The following is a 17,950-nucleotide window of genomic DNA, read 5'->3' on the forward strand; positions in this document are numbered from 1 at the left end:
GAAGTGGAAGAGATGGGATTTGACCTCCACTGACATGGCAATACTGCCTTCATATAATTGCCCCAGACTTTTCCACTTCAGTTCAACAAAGTTTGAGTAGATTTTGGAAAATAAACGACTTTTCCATACTATAATATGATAGAATCCTTTGCATCCTGCTCATTAACTGTTTAATAATTAGAATCAATTTACAATAGAACTTCTATTATTTTGATAACTAAATTCCCACAGGTTGACATTTAGCTGATGCCCCTATTCTAAGGAGGCCTATTAGATGACCCAGAAGGCTTCTTTTTTCTAGTCTCAGAATAACAGTTCATTTGAGACTGAAACCGCAATATATTTGTGCATATGTACACACATGCACGTGCACACAGCCTGAAACATACCTCAAACCATTCCTAAAAGTAAATAACACAAATACTAGTGGACAATTAGAGATAGGCTGTAGTCCATTTCAAAGAAAACAGAACTCAGCAAACTTCAAAAGAATAAGAAACCCATCTCACTGGGTTTTAAAGTCTGTTAAGGGTATTTAGTAGAAGTGATGATAGGAGCAACCAAAGCAAAACAATGTAAACTTCCCAAATTATATGTTAATTGGATTCCTTTCTACTTTCAGGTTCCAGTCTGATTTTTTAAAACCAACTTTATTGAATAATTCCTAAACACACTAACCAAACAATACAGAAAAATACCATAAAGGCAAATCATTATATCAACATCAATACGATAACAACATCAGATATATTAATAGCTGATTGAAGTGCTTTAAACATGTGGCAGAGAACAATAAACATCTGGACATGAATCAAAGGGAGAGGCGGCTCATGAGGGTTTTTCCTCAAGGTGCATTGAAAAAAAAAAAAGACTTATTCAATGTATCCGACCTCTCAGCATTTTTCATTAGAGATGTTTTTTTCAAACTTAGATAAGAGCAGTCTAAGTTTGTAGAAATAAATGTTTATGCATAATAATACTTTTCAATCACAAGCCTTTTCAAAAACAAAATAGTGGTTACAGAAACATTTGTTTGCATTCTCACATATTATAAAGCTCTAGTCAATAAGTATTTTTTCCATGAACTCCAAATACAAGAAAAATACAAAACGAGACATCTAATAATCAAAACTGCAATTCAACAAGCAATTTGATTTAATGCAGTGCCCCTCTTTCAAGTATCTATAATGGAAAGCAGCATATAAAGGAAGAGAGAATTCATAAATACAGCCCTTCAGAGATACAATGACTGGGAGCGCCAGGCGTGCAAACATGTACCTACAACACACAAGAGGATGAAACACAGACATGAGAAGTGAGGGGCCCTGAAACCGGGACGAAGGTAAATTCATTCTACTTGGAGGGAAGGGGAGAGAATTGTCAAAGGCTCCCTAGAGGTGTCTGACCTGAGCCTGGAAGGACAAGCAGACCTTCAATAGGCATGGAAGGGATGGATAGGGGCATTCCCAGTCCCCACACTGGGGCCAGCACACGGGAAGGCACACGGGCAGGCAAGGGCCAGGAAGGCAGGAAGCCCCGTGGGGACACAGTCTGTGCGGAGCAACGCAGAGCGATTAGGAAGGCCTGATGCTGTTAGCATTATATTCCACTACATTTCAAGGAAAATCAGTATCAAAAGCCAAAAATGAGAAAAGCTATCCTTTCCTAAAATATACTTCCAAACTTTAACATATGTGTAATTTCTCTCTTTATCAACAAATAATGGAAAATAGAACAGCGCGTGTTACATTTTTTAAGTATTCTGTGCAAAAATGTAGGTTCACAGCTCAAATAATGTCTTGTTTGATGAAGTAAAAAAAATTTAAGCAACACATTTTTGGTAGGCAATGGAAATGCAAATATCTTCAAATGATATTGGCTCATTATGAACAGAAGCTACATTAAAGGTTATTTCTAGTTCTAAATGTATGTGCCACCGCTCACCAAGTTCAAAATTATAAATGTGTGAGATGTGTTGTCTCAAATCAACTCCATGGGGCATGCTCCCTTCCCTCAGAACACCTAAGCACTTAAAAAGGACTTTGGATGAGGTTTACTTAGTGCGCTTTGCAGTGAGAGCCCCGGAGGGAGATGTACCATTAGGCTGTTGCATCTCGTTTCTGGCCCAAAAATTTTCAACACTTCAGAAGCTTAATATACTGGGTGATGCTTGCAAAGCACACATCCCACAAACAAGATACAAGATACGTTCACCATTACCAAAGCGTGGCAGGGGTCAAAAGACATTTCATTTGGCAACTGGAGTCACCAACTGAATCAAATCATATCGTGTGGGGCTGATCCAGAAGTGCTGATAAAGAATGGGAACAAGAGACAGCTGTTTTCACTTCGGACATTGTCCCCACCGCTATGTGAAAGGGCTTTGAGTAATGCAAGTTTCTCTTGGGCCTTTGCCTGTATATCGTCGCCACCTGGCACTGCCACTCTCATCGGCCAGACCGATCTGTCTTCCTTGGAGCTGTAGAGAATGTCTGGTCCACTGAGGAAGAGAGTCCAGTCAGAATGTAATTTACTGTCCCACTCGTGCTTTACTATTATTGTGTTGCTGTTTTTCATGGCCCCTGAAAAGAAACAGCACAAATGTGGGCCTCAGCCACAGCCTCGATCAAGACCATGGGGATGTCCTGCATGAACAGTATCAATCACACAGCTCCAAAATGCTTGCCAGGATCTGCCAGTGACAATGTGACAGTCGCAGAGATCACTAGAGACAGTGGGTCCACCGAACAAGGACTTACCTTGGCGGATGAAAGTTTGGCTGGTGTCCAGCAAAATATCACAGCCCTCTACGATCATTCTTTCTATGGCCAGGTTCTTCCTTATGTTTTCAGTGTCACTCACTTCATCGTGCATTATCCTGTCAGACACAGCAGGGACAGATCACAGGAAGAGAGGTTTTGTATAGCTCTAGCAGGTATGCAAAGAGCTCTATATGGGAAGTTCAGTTTTGAACTTGTATCAGTACAACTGAGGCTGTGAGGAGAGACCTCCAGGCTTGAACCAGCCATGACTCAAACCAAACCCAACGTACAACACAGTTCTAAATGACAAGTGGGTCAGCAACCAATGAGTACCCTGGGGGTGCTGCTTATAAATCCAACAGGAAAGCAACATATCATTTTATGGACAGCCCCTTCATTGAAATTAGGATGCCATTTCTTAGAGGTGGAGCAAGTTAGAGACCTTTACGCCATTTATTCCATATAAGCTAAAGGAACACAGATGTAAATAATTCTCTGAAATAGTGCAGTCACTGAAAAATCCAAAATACACATTTCTTAGCTTTTTGCCAAATATGAACACAAAGACACAACTAAAAATTGTTTTTCTACTACGCTAAAAGAAATGTTAATATTTTCAAACTTAAACGCAAATACACCTATAATCTCAATCACATAAATTCACATACTATAAAACCATTTTCAAAGATTGATTTTTTTTTTCTTGGTTAAAATTAACGTTTATGCTGATTCAGTACCATCTGAAGAGCTAGCATTTCATGTTCAGGTGAATCGGAGAAGTTGGACTGTGTCTCACTTCTTATTCCCTGGATATATATATATTAGGTTTCCATAGAAACTAACTCGCTGGTTTCTCTAATCAAGCCTTTATTATAAGTTCTCTACATACCTGGACAGTTCCTCTAGTTTCGATTTAGCAAACTCCAGACTTTTCCTTTCCACATGCTCATGAGGTGTATGAGCTAGGAGTTCATGAAGTGTGATGATATACCTGGGGATCTAAATGCAAATAAAGGCCAGCATGAGCAAGAGGTCAGGATGAGTGACCCTGGGACATCCTCTCCTGTGCACCATCATGTCTGAGAAATTCAACTCTACTTTTACAATTCTCAAATGAATTACACTTCAAACTTCACACACACATCCACATATCCACATTCACCAAGAGCACAAGAAAAGAGTAATAAAATATTATATTCCAAAGAAACAGTTGTTTCTTTAGATTTTTAACATAAGCATATATTTCTTAACCATAAGATTTGAAAATTGGTTCATAGGGAAACATAGTGATTATCAAGTCACATGAGTCCATATTTTAGATATATTTGTTTATATTTTTTTTTATTTGAGAGGAAGAGAGAGATAGCATGAGCATGGGGAGTGAGAGAGAGAGAGAGAGAGACAGAGAGAGAAGCTCCCGAGCCCCACACAGCTCAAGCCCAGGACCTTGAGATTGTGATTTGATGTATGCAAAGTCAGATGCATAACCAACTGAGCCACCCACCCAGGCAGCCCCACATTTTTTTTTTTAAATTCACAACCCTACTGCAATGTTCTCTTTAAGAATTTAAACCTGGGAGAAGACATACTCACCTTTATTACATTCTCATCCTACTTTACCTTAACTCATCCTTCTAGCAGTAAAATGTATTGTTTAATTACATTATTTACTTATACTTTTGTTTATGGATAAACTATCTGAATTCTGTCAAAAGCGGAAACTCCACCAGCCATATGACGATTTTAAATGAACATAGTAGAGATTTAACTCAAGTTTTACTGATTCTACTTATTTACTTATTTATATATATGTATATATATTTTTAATTCTACTTATTTACTGGTTTACAGATAAAATTTTTTTAGAAAGCTGGGGCAGTGGGCTTAACTTTAATAACGACATGCATGCACCACAGCTGCCATAACGGGGCCTGCAATGGGCGTGTACGCCCAAACCTCCACACCAACAGAAGGGTTATGTCCCCATTATACAGAGATAAGGAGGAAACAAAGCGTGAAGCGGTCTGGTAACTTGCCCAGGGTGGTCTCACAGTACATGACAGAGCCAGCCATGAACATGGCTCTCACTGGTACACAAACCCAATCGGTCTCCTCTGTGGGGCCTGGGGACTCACTCAACCCTCAAAAGGACTTCTGAGAAGGAAGAAAGTAAAACAGCCTCCTGGAGCGCTGTGGCTAGCTCCTTCCATCCTGTCCTGAGATGTTGGCAGCCCTGTCTACGGATCTGCTTTTGCTCTTGTGCAGGGGGTGGCCTTCACTGGGTCACCTACTGTGGTCTACTGAGGGCCTATGTTTATGCATGAGCACAAAGGGCAGGGCCATCAGCACAGACATGGATCTGCAGTTGATACTCTGGGACCGTATACTAGGGAATGTCATCCTATTAAAGTTTTGGAAGTTCAGACAGACTCCTTAAAGGAGGGAGACCCCTCCCTGTGTAAGACATGTGGAGGACACTTCCTCTCCATCCCATAAACTTCTCCTGGTAAAGGTCCCTGGGAAACATACGCTTTCAAATATCCCTTCCGCACAAAGCCAGTATGCCTCTAAGTCAGCAGTCATACAAGAAAATCAAGGCAAACAACAGCTAATGCACTAAATCTTTCATAACAAAGAAGGTAGGAGTGGGAGCGCCTGACACATACGAGGCAAGCACTGAAAACCCACAAAACTAAGTTTAGTCAATAGCTTCATGATCTTCCCCCATTAATTAAATCTATTTTAGAGAGCTCCTTGGCTCAGATTCAAATAGATGGATTTGAAATTCAGAAACTGGCCCTTTCTACTTTCTGGTGGAGGAACAAACAAGCCTGAAGCTGCCAAAAAAGCTGGGAAAGGACATTCTGCAGAAAAGTGGACGGCTCTCCAAAGAGCGCATCTGTATATTCAAGAGCTGATTATAAATCTGTTCCCCCAAAAAACAAGAATCACAGTAAGTGCTGTCCAGATGAATCATAATTCTCCTTTCATTTATGGAACAATGCTTGTCACTTTGTAGACATTAATGAGCTTGCTCTGCTGTTACAGTAAATAGGTGGCTAGAGCGGCAAGTGGCTACTTGCTGGAGAACATCTAACAGTTCTCATAGGGGGCAGAATTCACGACTGGCTTACCTATGGACTTAGGAGCAGCTGAAGCCAATTTAAACAGTACCAGTCAAGCCATTGTCTTTGCTAATTAAAAATTATATTAATAACTACATTATTTTCCATAAACAAATTTCTTGGCAACACTTGGACTTATTTGTCTGATAGTTCAATTGAGGATAAATTTACTACATCATCCAAATTCTACAATTCTTCCATGTTTCAAAGCTCAACATAGTACATTAAAAGCAGCAATTGACTTACTTGACAAAGAGCCCAGAACACTTTCTCTTCTATACATATACAGGCTGAAAGCTGCCAATCGCCTCTCCCCTGTGCCCACACCAACCTCTGCCCCCATGTCTAGACTCAAGTAAAAGTCTGGCCAGAGGTCCCTTGGTGGCATGAACTAGGGTCACTTCTTCTACTGTTGTCTAATAGCACAAAAAAAAAAAAAAAAAGAATAAAGTGCCTCAGCCTCATCCCCAGGTCCAGCCTCCACTAGGGCAAGTTGGAAGTGCAAAAGTACTACTGCTGACACATGTATGCAGGGGGAAGTAGAAACAGTTGGACCCTTCAAGGGAGCAAACACTTTCATGACTATTTCACCTCATTTGTGAAAGAACCAAAAGGCAACAAGAAGGAGGGAATGAACCTAGTGAGAAAAAAAAACCTTCAAGCTTCTAGAAAGGGCAATTTTCCCCCAAGTGTTCCATATGGTTACTCCTAGGGAGAAGGCAGGAAGAAGAGACACCAAGCGAACAAGACAAAGAAGAGACATCAAGGAGAATGAGGCTCTTAGAGGTAGCAGATTCTGATGGTTTCCCCTCTTGGTCTATTCAAGATAGTTCTAGGGAAACAAATAAATAAATAGCACAACTCAATGTTCTTTGTTCTTTCAATTTGCACACTTCCTGCAGTTTGGACCAACTCTGGCTAAATTCTTCAAGTTTGAGGTTTCTCCCTGAACCTCCCAGGCTCTCAGAACAAGTGCCTTTGGTCTGGAAGAAGCCACAGAGCCTCAACATGTGATCTATCAGCTAAATTCTAGGGTTTGGGGCCACCACAGTCTTGGAATGGGGGTTCCTGGACCAGGCTCCTTGAACCCCCACATAGTTACCCAACCCAAACTTTTAGAACTGGTGCAGTCCCCTTAAAATCACAGAGTCAGCTAGACCTCTGGGAGATGACTAGAGCTCAAGTGCCTCAATTTTAAGAGTAAGAAACCAAGATTTATATTGTTTCAATTATTTTCCTCAATGCTACAACTGAAGAGTGAGCCAGACATCCAGGTCTTCTAAAGATTCTCAGTCCAATGGTCCTTTCATGACATTATGGGAATTCCTTGGAGTCAGTGAAAATGCCAAGTCATTCTTATTGGGCTTAAACTCCAGGGCAAAGGAGGGAGGGTGGTAGGAGAGTATCTCAGCACTTTAAAGATGATCCAAAGGACTTTCCAAGGCCCTACATTCTACTGTGTTTGGACACCTCCCCTAAAGCTCAAGCGCAGTTGTGTCACTTTAAAACGCTGAGAGAGGGGCACCTGGGTGGCTCAGTGGTTGATGTCTGCCTTTGGCTCAGGTCATGATCCCAGCATCCTGGGGTTGAATCCTGCACTGGGCTCCCCACAGGGAGCCTCCTTCTCCCTCTGCATATGTCTCTGCCTCTCTCTCTGTGTCTCTCATGAATAAATAAATAAAATCCTAAAAAAATAAAATAAAACAAAACACTGAGAGAATCACACCCAGGGAAATTAAATAGGCCTCAGGAAGACATTAATGGGCTGTCAGAAAGGGCGCTAGGTACCCCCTGAATATTCCATGTGCCTTTGATAACTCTACCTTTGAATATTCACCCGAGGCAAAGTTGCCTGAAAGACACAATTTCAAGTATTTAATCATCATCCAGAGTAATGCCAAATATTCAAACAGAATCTCAGAACACTGCACTATATAAAGTTTGTTTTGCTATAAATAAAGGCTTAAATTACAATTTTTATAAGGTAAAAAAAAAAAGCAAACTTTTTTTTGTTTGCTTTGAAGTTTTTCTTGTAAAATATTTCCTCAGAGAGGCCAAGAGTTCAAACAACTCAGTTCCATGAAACAACACAATAACATTATAAAGTTTCACTATATTTAAGTTGTTTCAAGTGCATCCTTTTGGTTTTTAAAAACCTTACTCAACCTCTACGGTGATTTCCAGGATTTCAAGCAGGACTGACCAACTTTAAGACAAACAATTATGACCCAGAGCAACATTTCTTTCTGAGGCTACACAATGATCTGCTGGGGTCAGCAGTGCCTGTAGGGGGGCAAAGCTCTCCGCAGAAGCCCTAACACATGATGAGGAGAATCGGTTTACCACATGACAATCTGGAGGCCTGGCCAGAAGCCCCATAAATTCCACAATGAGAACACTCAATGCCTTTCCAAAAGAACAGAATCAACGCTTTTCAAAAGAACGGGAGATTCAATTCACATTTTGACTTCCACAGTCCTCACTCAAGGACTCGGAATGGTAAAGCCTGCGACACAGGCAAGGACACAAGTGTGCTTGGTCCCTCAGGGGCCCTCTAATGCCAAAAAGGTAAATGTAAGGACAAGGCCCAACCTCAATGCAAGAACCCGACTCTGGGCCAAGAGTGCCCAGGTCCTGCCAGGGCCTCCAGACCCTCGGTCGCCTCTGTGGCCCAGCCGTCCTCCTTTGGCTCTCCAGAGCTCCAGACAAGCTCGAGACTAGTTCCAATAGCAATTGTAACGGGGCGGGGAGGATGGGCAGGAAAACAAAGATTTTCCCAGCAGTCACTCCACCCTGCAGGAGCCTTTTATGCAACCAGCATATACTGGAACTTTTGCACAGCATCCTATTTCTGTAAACCTGATAATATTTTTAAACATGCTGGAGGAGGAGACTCCATGGAAGAAGTCTGTGTGGTAGCTTTCTGTAAAGAGAAAATTGTGCCACTTTGCACAAAATCATTCCTGATTTAATCGCTTCAAAAATGCCTGGTTTTTTTTTTAAAAAAATGTCTGCTCTTCTTCCTTATACTACACAGACAGAAAATGTGTGGCATATGTTTGCTTATCTCAGGGTCAAGCTCAAGATGACAGAGGATGCATACGCGCCGTAATTCCCCACAGGGCACACTTGGACACCTCGCTCTGGTCACCGCAGGCATCAGTACCACCAGACTGGAGTCAGTGACTTATAAAATGTGTCCCAGATGACTTACCTGAAACATTGGATAGGTCAAGAACGTTTCCAGCATCCTCCCCTCACAGGCAGGGTTGGCTTCATACTGTTTTAAGAGTTTGTCAAAATCTCTGTTTTGCTTACAATTGGCAAGCACTTGGAGGCTGTACTGGTGATTACGCACAAATTCTTGATAAATGTTCAACATGGGGAGCAAAATATCAAACAGATCAGCTGGAAAAAAGAAGTAAACATGGCAGTTTCTCTTTGCCCTTGGTAAATTACCCAAGGTATGAGGAGAGATGCACTCGATGGGATGGCAGAGAGCAGCTCCCAGCACCAGGGGTCACACATGCACAGGGCCCCCAGTTCAGATGCCTGAATGACTGTTCTGGTGGAAGGCACCCGGAGGCCGAGCATGACTCTTGCCCCAAATGCACTATGACAGGTCAGGGCAAAGGGCTGAAAGGACAATGAAACAGGTCCCCAGAACATAAGGAAGCTCACAGGTCAAGAGGGAAATTCAGACAGCTTAGGCTGAATGATGCTGAAGTTATTTTACTTTAATTGTAGCCATCTTAAGAGAAAATCTTTTATCTCTAAAGCATGCACTCACCTAAAATCAAAGTAGGCCAGTTTGCTATCCTCGCCTTCAGTCCTTGGTGAAATATTTCATGAAGAAACATAATCGTTTCACTATAAAAATGGAAAAATAATTCAGTCATTGCAAAGTGTCTATTTTGTTAAAGAAGCCTCCTGAGTCCTTAAAACCTTAATAAATACGTGATATACATGTCTCCCAGGGCCTCCCAACTCTATGCCCAATAATAACATGGATTGCATTCGCCCTCATAAAGCAATTTATCTTTCAGACAATCTCAAAAATTCAAAGAAAATTCTGAGCTAAGCTTCAAACACTGGAAGACACTGAGCACCAAATCACTGTCATATAACTCGCCTTATCAATTTGTAATAGCAATATCTTTCTACTGTTAGAATGTAGCACTTCAACTGATAATCAATGAATTAGTTATGATCCTTTTCCTCTTAGATTTGAGTCTAGATGATAACTCAGGGAAAGTACTCTCTCTTTCATTAAAATGAGTTTTGACAGGAGAGAGGGGAAAAAATCCATAGCAAAGGTTTGGCAGTACTCTACTGTAACCACTCCCAAGACTCCCAAGACAGAAATGTAAAAGAATCCTCTGAAAAGGACAAAGCCTACACGGAGATACTAAAATGAGAACTAGTGATGCAGAGAATTTTCTCATGTGCGTGTTGGCCATGTCTATGTCTTCCTCTGTGAGATTTCTGTTCATGGCTTTTGCCCATTTCATGATTGGATTGTTTGTTTCTTTGGTGTTGAGTTTAATAAGTTCTTTATAGATCTTGGAAACTAGCCCTTTATCACTTGCCATCAGGGAAATACAAATCAAAACCACAATGAGATCCCACCTCACACCAGTGAGAATGGGGAAAATTAACAAGGCAGGAAACCACAAATGTTGGAGAGGATGCGGAGAAAAGGGAACCCTCTTACACTGTTGGTGGGAATGTGAAATGGTGCAGCCACTCTGGAAAACTGTGTGGAGGTTTCTCCAAGAGCTAAAAATAGAACTGTCCTACGACCCAGCAATTGCACTGCTGGAGATTTACCCCAAAGATATAGATGCAGTGAAACGGCAGGACACCTGCACCCCGATGTTTCTAGCAGCAATGTCCACAATAGCCAAACTGTGGAATGAGCCTCGGTGTCCATCGACAGATGAATGGATAAAGAAGATGTGGTTTATGTATACAATGGAATATTCCTCAGCCATCAGAAACAACAAATACCCACCATTTGCTTCGTAGTGGATGGACCTGGAGGGTATTATGCTGAGTGAAATAAGTCAATCGGAGAAGGACAAACAGTATATGGTCTCATTCACTTGGGGAATATAAAAAATAGTGAAAGGGAATAGAAGGGAAGGGAGAAGAAATGGGTAGGAAATATCAGAAAGGGAGCAGAACATGAAGACTCCTAACTCTGGGAAACGAACTGGGGGTGGTGGAAGGGGAGGAGGGCGGGGGGTGGGGGTGAATGGGTGACGGGCACTGAGGGGGGCACTTGACGGGATGAGCACTGGGTGTTATTCTGTATGTTGGCAAACTGAACACCAATAAAAAATAAATTTATTATTTAAAAAATTCTTGAAAACAAAAAAATAAAAAAATAAAATGAGAACTAGGCATAGTTAGAGATCCAAATTTCTAAAAAGTTCAAGAAGAGTAGTTACCAAAGCAACTTTTGCTTCCTCATTACAATTATCCCGTTGGAATGAACCTCTAAAGCCTTTTCTGAACTAACACATCCACACAATCAAACACAGAATCATTCATGTCAGTGAGATACTCTGGTTTGTTGAAGTCAAATTCCACTACAGTAAACATCAATGGGAAATCCTTAATTTTTTCCAAATGGTCCAGGAAACAAAATACACACTGCTTGAAGATGATAATTTATTTTTCTTTTATAGAAATTTTAACTAAGGGGCTCCTGGGTAGCTCAGTGGTTGAGTGTCTGCCTTCAGCTCAGGTTGTGATCCTGGGGTCCTGGGATCGAGTCCCACATCGGGCTCCCTGCAGGGAGCCTGCTTCTCCCTCTGCCTGTGTCTCTGCCTCTCTCTCTGTGTCTCTCAGGAATAAATAAATAAAATCTTAAAAAAAAAAAAAAAGAAATTTTAACTAAGCAGTGTTTGTTGTTCAAGGACTTCAAGCAAATCTAGATATTGTATCTTAGTCATCCCTTCCTCCTTCTAGGTGGACCCGATGGAGAACTAAGGCCACACTCCTCTGACTCCCTTGTAAATGTGGTTCTGGAGGTGAGTTCGGTTCCACCTGTTGCACCAATAGATGCACTTGGTAAATAAGACGTGGGAGGCTGGAGTAGAGGCAATCTTCCTGTTGCTGAAAGTCAGTCACGGAAATGTGAGTATTTTAGGGGCCATTCCAGCACCCAGCCTCAGTGTTTTTGTTTCTAGGCAACAGCTTCCTGGACCTGAAAGGCAGACAGGTGGCAATGGTGGTGCTGTACTTCCTCACTACCGAAGCATGTCTACAGTGCTGTGCCCTTGAACTCAAAGCTCCAGGCGCAGCTCCCTGACTTTACTCCTCCAGCTCTTCCAAAGAGTTCTGTAAGCAATGAACTCCCTCCACTCACAGAGAGGCTTCTTTTTCCTACACTGAAAATGTATATAACTGATACATCTACTTTCATATTTTGATACCAGGATGGTTAGAAAAAAATGAAATAATCCTGTACGTAGGTAAGTTTTTTTTTTAAGTATAAACTGTTGAAATGCAAAAAAATTGGGGTGCCTGGGTGACTCGGTCAGTTAAGGGTCAGACTCTTGGTTTCAACTCAGGTCATGACCTCAGAGTCCCCAGATGGAGCCCCTCACTGGGTTCTGGGCTTGCAGTCTGCTTGTCCCTTACCCTCTGTCCTCCTCCCACTCTCTCTCTCTCTCTCTCTCTCTCTCTCTCCCTCTCTCTTTCTCTCTCTCTCTGGAATAAATAAACAAATAATTTTGTTAAAAAAGAAATTCAAAACTGACCTGCCATAACTGGAAGCCTGTCCTTCCCATTTAAAGTCAAGGAAAGGAATCCAGTTAAACAGCCGCAGTGACAACAAACACCCTATGAACCTCAGCTTTAAAAACATCTCTTTTCAGGATGTTAACTGGAATTAAAAACTATTTAAAAAAAAGAAAAACATGTATCTTAAAAATGAATACATAAAATAAAAAGATAAAAACATACCTCTTCAGATCTCCCTTAAGGACTAGGTATAGTAAACAACTGCTAAGTGTATGAAGAGCTTACAGCTTCACCTTCCAAGAAGAGGCCCAGCACATCCTGACTCCGAATTTAAACAATATGACAAATCTGGCCTTCCAGATTGCAGATCACGCAATCCAACAGAAACAAATCCCCAGAGCTGACCTAAGAGCAAGGTGGTGCAGGCTCTGCTGGCATCACTACCAGAGGGTAGTTTACAATCCCGTCCATTGTCATCAGAACTGTTGAAATGACATGCTTGGGTGATGGAAGTATTTGCCAAAAGGCTAGCTGTGCAGCCTGATGATCAGGAGCTCCTCTTAGGTCCCTCAAGATGTCTCACACACTTGCATAGGGCCACTGCCACCTAATGTGGGGAGATCTTCCTCCTGCCTCACAACAGAGAAGCCAAGCTTCTAATCTCCTGTTAACAAGTTACCTTCCAGGGGTGCCTGGGTGGCATAGCCAGTTAAGCACCTGACTCTTAGTTTCAGCACAGATTGTAACCTTAGGGTCTTGAGATTGAGCCCCAAGATGGGGTCTGCACTCAGTGGGGAGTCTGCTTGACATTTTCTCTCTCCCTTTCCCTCTGCTCCTCCTCGCCCAATAAATAAATCATTAAAAAAAAAAGTTACCATCTATCAGCCACACAGTCATCTATAGACACCCCCAGCCATGCCTTTCTAAATATTTAAGTACATTTTAATTATGATCTATGGTTTAGTCCCTAAAATCTTCCTTATAGTGTGGGTCTTCATTTTATAAAAACCTAGGGGAAATAACCTTTATTTATTTATTTATTTTTAAAGATTTTATTTGTTTATTCATGAGAGACACAGAGAGAGAGAACAAAGGCAGAGGAAGAAGCAGGCTTTCTGCAGGAGCCTGATGTGGGATTCCATCCCGGATCTCCAGGATCACACCCTGCGCCAAAGGCAGACGCTCAACCTCTGAGCCACCCAGGCATCCAGGGAAAAAAAACCTTTAGCTCAGAATTGGCAATAACCTAAAATAAATGCAGGCTGGGGGATGGGTTCAATAAAGGGAATGAAGAGTACACATATCCTGCTGAGGACTGAGTAATGTACAGAATTGTTGAACCATTACATTGCACATCTGAAACTAATGTAACACTATATGTCAGTTATACTTCAATAATAAAAGAAAATAAAGTAAAATAAGATAAATGCAAAAAAAGCCTTAATTCCTTAAAAAAAACAAATTAAAATATATTGCAATAATTTTTGTTCTTTTTCTTTAAAACAGTTTTTTTGACTATGGTTGATACACAATATTACATTACTTCCATGTGTATAATTCATGATTGGACAAGTTTATACATTATACTACGCTCACCACAGTGTAACTACCATCTGTCCTGTTAAATCACTATTATAATACAATTGACTGTATTCCTTATGCTCTGCTTTTTATTCACATGATTTACTCATCTCATAACTAGAAGCCTGTATCTCCCTCTCCCACTTACCCATTCTGTCCAACCCTTCACCCACCTCTCCTCTGGCAACCATCAGTTTGTTCTCTGTATTTATAGGTCTGATTCTGCTTTTTGTTTATTTATTTAATTTTAGATCCCATTTTTGAGGGGAATCATATGGTATTTGTTTCAGTCTGACTTATTTCACTTAGTATAACACCCTCCAGGTCTATCCATGTTGTCTAAAAAGGCCAAAAAAAAAAAAACCCTAAAACAAAACAAAACCTCATCCCTTTTTATGGCTGTGTAATATTCCAGTGTGTGTGTGTCTCGTGTGTATGTACTTTTTCCTTATCTATTGGTTAACTGGTGGACACTTAAGTAACTTCCTTAAGGGAACATACAGCCAAGCATGTAGGTGTAAGCACACATTAATAAAACAAATATGTTACTTTTTCCAGGTTTTTATAAAAACAAATAAAAAAGTGGGGTGGGAACATAAACCCTCTGACTTGGAGAGCACCCATGTGGCTTATCTACCACTTGGCAAAGTTCTAGCATTGTCTCTTTTTTATATGCCAGCTGCTCTTTCAAACTGTAGCTTTTATTCGCTGCCCAAGACCAGAGGAATCTGTTCCTGGTCCCTCAGTACAACACAGTCCCACTGCTCTTTGCAGCATCAAGGGTCAATTCCCTTTGTTACCATGTCTCCCTCCCTCTTGCTGTTCTCTTGCCCTTTCTCTCCATCTCTGGTTATGTAGAAACTATTCAATCAAGCCCTCAGTCCTTCTTCAAGAGGAATTGTTCTAGGTGTCATTGGTGTGTTCCCTGGAGAAGGTGAGTTTAGGGTCTTCCTACAACACTATCTTGGAGTAGAACTCTTCCCCAGCCTTTCTTTTAATGCCTTGAGCTCTGAGCTCCAAGTTCCCAGCTCGCTGGCAGTCCTTTCTCCAATACTACTCCTGTCATAATTCTGGGTGACTCTAATAGGCACAAAAACCAACACTCCTGGCCTCTAGGGCCTTTGAACTCCTCTCCTCTTGGCATCTTTCCCTCCAATAACTTCAACCAACACTCCTTTGATGGTACTTTAGACCTTGTCATTGTCAGTAACTACATCCCCTCCCTATCTCAGTTTCAAGCAAACTGTTTTCTGATCTTTCAATTCACTGCCTTTAGAACTCTGACTCCAAAAAGGCTTCTACATCACCAGGACCTTCATGCATGATCCTGTCATCTTATCACTGACCAAAACCCCTTGCACCATCATTTCCCTCTCTGCACAGTTTAGATTCCATGGCTCACTGTTATAATCTCTTCCTTGCATAACCTTCAACTCCCCTATTCATTTCTCATGTCATCATATTAGCCTCACACAACACCAAAAAAGCCACTCACCCACCCACTCTGCACCAGTGCAGCTGAAAGTGGCTGAAGAAAAACACATAACCATCCTGACTAGTCTCACTGACAGTCATGACCACCACCCTAATAGAGTAATATAGGCTCTTCCAGCTGTGTAGCAATTATTCTACAATATCATACACTTTCCCCTCTTATCTAACCCCAATACGTTCCTTCTGTCAGCACTGTCACATGTCCTTGCTTCCTAATGACATATGTATCAAGGTACTATTCCCTCCCTCCCTATGCACCCACTTGACTTGTACACCCTGTTCTACCCACTTTTGTCTATGCAAGTTTATTGCTCCAGCAATATCCTCCTCTACCCTACGTCATTTCCCCCTTGTTATCAATGTAATTTTTATCCTAAGTCAAAACACACGCACATTTTTTTATACCTCCAGGTATAAACTTACCTCCAGGTACCGTCTTGTTTATTGGCTCCTCTCTATAGCAACACTCTTTGAGTTTTCGATACCAACTCTCTCCGATGATTACCCTTCCCTCCCATTCTCTCCTAAGTCCCCTCCAATGGCTCTCCTAATGGCCCTCATCAAAGTTACCTATAAGCTCTGTGTTAAACATATGGTCGGTTCTCAGTTACCATTTTATTTGACCCTTTGGACGGAGTTCATTTGTTCTTGCCTTGGTTTCCAGGACAACCCATTCTGCTGGTTTTCATCCTATGACCCTAATGGATCTTCTTCATTCTTTTCTGCTAGTTCCTCCTCATCTTCTTCATCTCCAAATGTTGGAATCTCCTGGGGCTCAGTGTCGTTCCTCTTCTCTCATTCACATCTGTGCTTACTCCCTTGGTAATCTCATTCAGACCAACTGCTTTAAATACTATCCATATGCTATTGGAGCCTCAAATTTATATCTCCAGCCCAAACTCCTTCCCTGATATATAGTCCCTGTTCACTTGATTTCTCCATATGAATGGATAATAGCCTTCATGCTTGAGAGGTCTGAGACAAAAACTCTTTGTCTTTCCCCCAAACCTCTCTATACCTCAATGTTTCCCATTTAGTGAGAAGTTACTCTATCCTTCTAGCTGTTCAGCCCCAAAACCTTGGACTTTCCTTCAAAACCCCACATCAAACTCATCAGAAAATCTCATTGGTTCTATTTTAAAATATACCAGGAATCCATCCATATATCACTGCCTCCAATGACAACCATCTTTTGCTTATATTATTGTAATAGCCACCTAACAGGCCTCCCTGCTACAATCACCTCTCACCTGGTTTATTGAGATCGCCACCAAACTGATTTCCCTGCACTCTATTCTCAACAGAGAAACCAGAGTGAGATTTTAAAATATGAGTTATATGATACTACTTCTCTCCTCAAAATGTTACCAGTATCTGCCCATCTTATTTACAGTAAAAGCAAACATCTTTACAATGTCGTATTGTTACCTCTTTTCATCCTTAGTCAGTTCCTCAAAACAAGCAAACCAGATCTGCCCCGGCCTCAGGCCCTTTGCATAGACTGTCTCCTCTGCTTGCCTCACTGTTCTCCCAGATAGCCAAATGGCTTGCTGCTTCATCAATTCCAAGTCTTTACTCAAAAGTTAACTTATCTTTGAGGCCTTTCTAAAAGCTGGTTATAGAAAAACTATGGCATATTCACATAATGTAAAAAAAGTAGTGATTTTATTTTTATTATTTTTATGTTTATCTTTTTTAAGATTTTATTTATTTATTCATGAGAGAGAGAGAGAGGCAGAGACACAGGCAGAGGGAGAAGCAGGCTCCATGCAGGGAGCCCCATGTGGGACTCAATCCTGGGACCCCAGGATCAGGCCCTGGGCTGAAGGTGGCACCAAACCGCCGAGCCACCCGGGCTACCCCATAGTGATTTTTTAAAAAATAGAATGCTCTTTAGATGTCAATATGGGAAGATGTCTAGAATATACTGTTAAGTGAAAAAAGGCAAGTACATATTAAAGTTCATTGCCTTTTGTGTAAGAAGAAAGAAAATAGGATTCCACATCCAAATTTGATTGCTCTACATCAAGAGACACTAGAAAGATATGTAAGAAACTAATGAAAATGGTTAAAAATGGAAAGTGGGGGAAATGGGGCTAGGCAGAGACAAGAGTAAGTTATTTGATGTCTTCATGTTGTTTTGAATTTTGGATGATGTAAATGTATTATATATTCAAAAACAAGTAAATAAATTTTAAGTACAACACCCAGGCACCCCAAAGTCCTCTCCCCTTC

General features: G+C 41.2%; 1 protein-coding gene across 4 annotated transcripts in view; it reads right to left on the minus strand.

Moving 5' to 3' along the window:
* The window catches only part of RASGRF2 (Ras protein specific guanine nucleotide releasing factor 2), a 238,392-nt gene that overhangs the window by 129,004 nt on the left and 91,438 nt on the right, over window positions 1-17,950 (minus strand). For all 4 annotated transcript variants that reach the window (XM_041752325.1, XM_041752326.1, XM_041752327.1 and 1 more), the window contains exons 6-9: window positions 9,678-9,757; window positions 9,102-9,295; window positions 3,652-3,761; window positions 2,760-2,878 (exon numbers count right to left, since the gene is read on the minus strand). In XM_041752325.1, coding sequence (XP_041608259.1) covers window positions 2,760-2,878; window positions 3,652-3,761; window positions 9,102-9,295; window positions 9,678-9,757 — 503 coding nt within the window. The remainder of the gene's footprint in view (window positions 1-2,759; window positions 2,879-3,651; window positions 3,762-9,101; window positions 9,296-9,677; window positions 9,758-17,950) is intronic.

Source organism: Vulpes lagopus, chromosome 4 (genome assembly GCF_018345385.1).
Source record: "Vulpes lagopus strain Blue_001 chromosome 4, ASM1834538v1, whole genome shotgun sequence".
In the NCBI taxonomy this organism is placed as follows: domain Eukaryota; kingdom Metazoa; phylum Chordata; class Mammalia; order Carnivora; family Canidae; genus Vulpes; species Vulpes lagopus.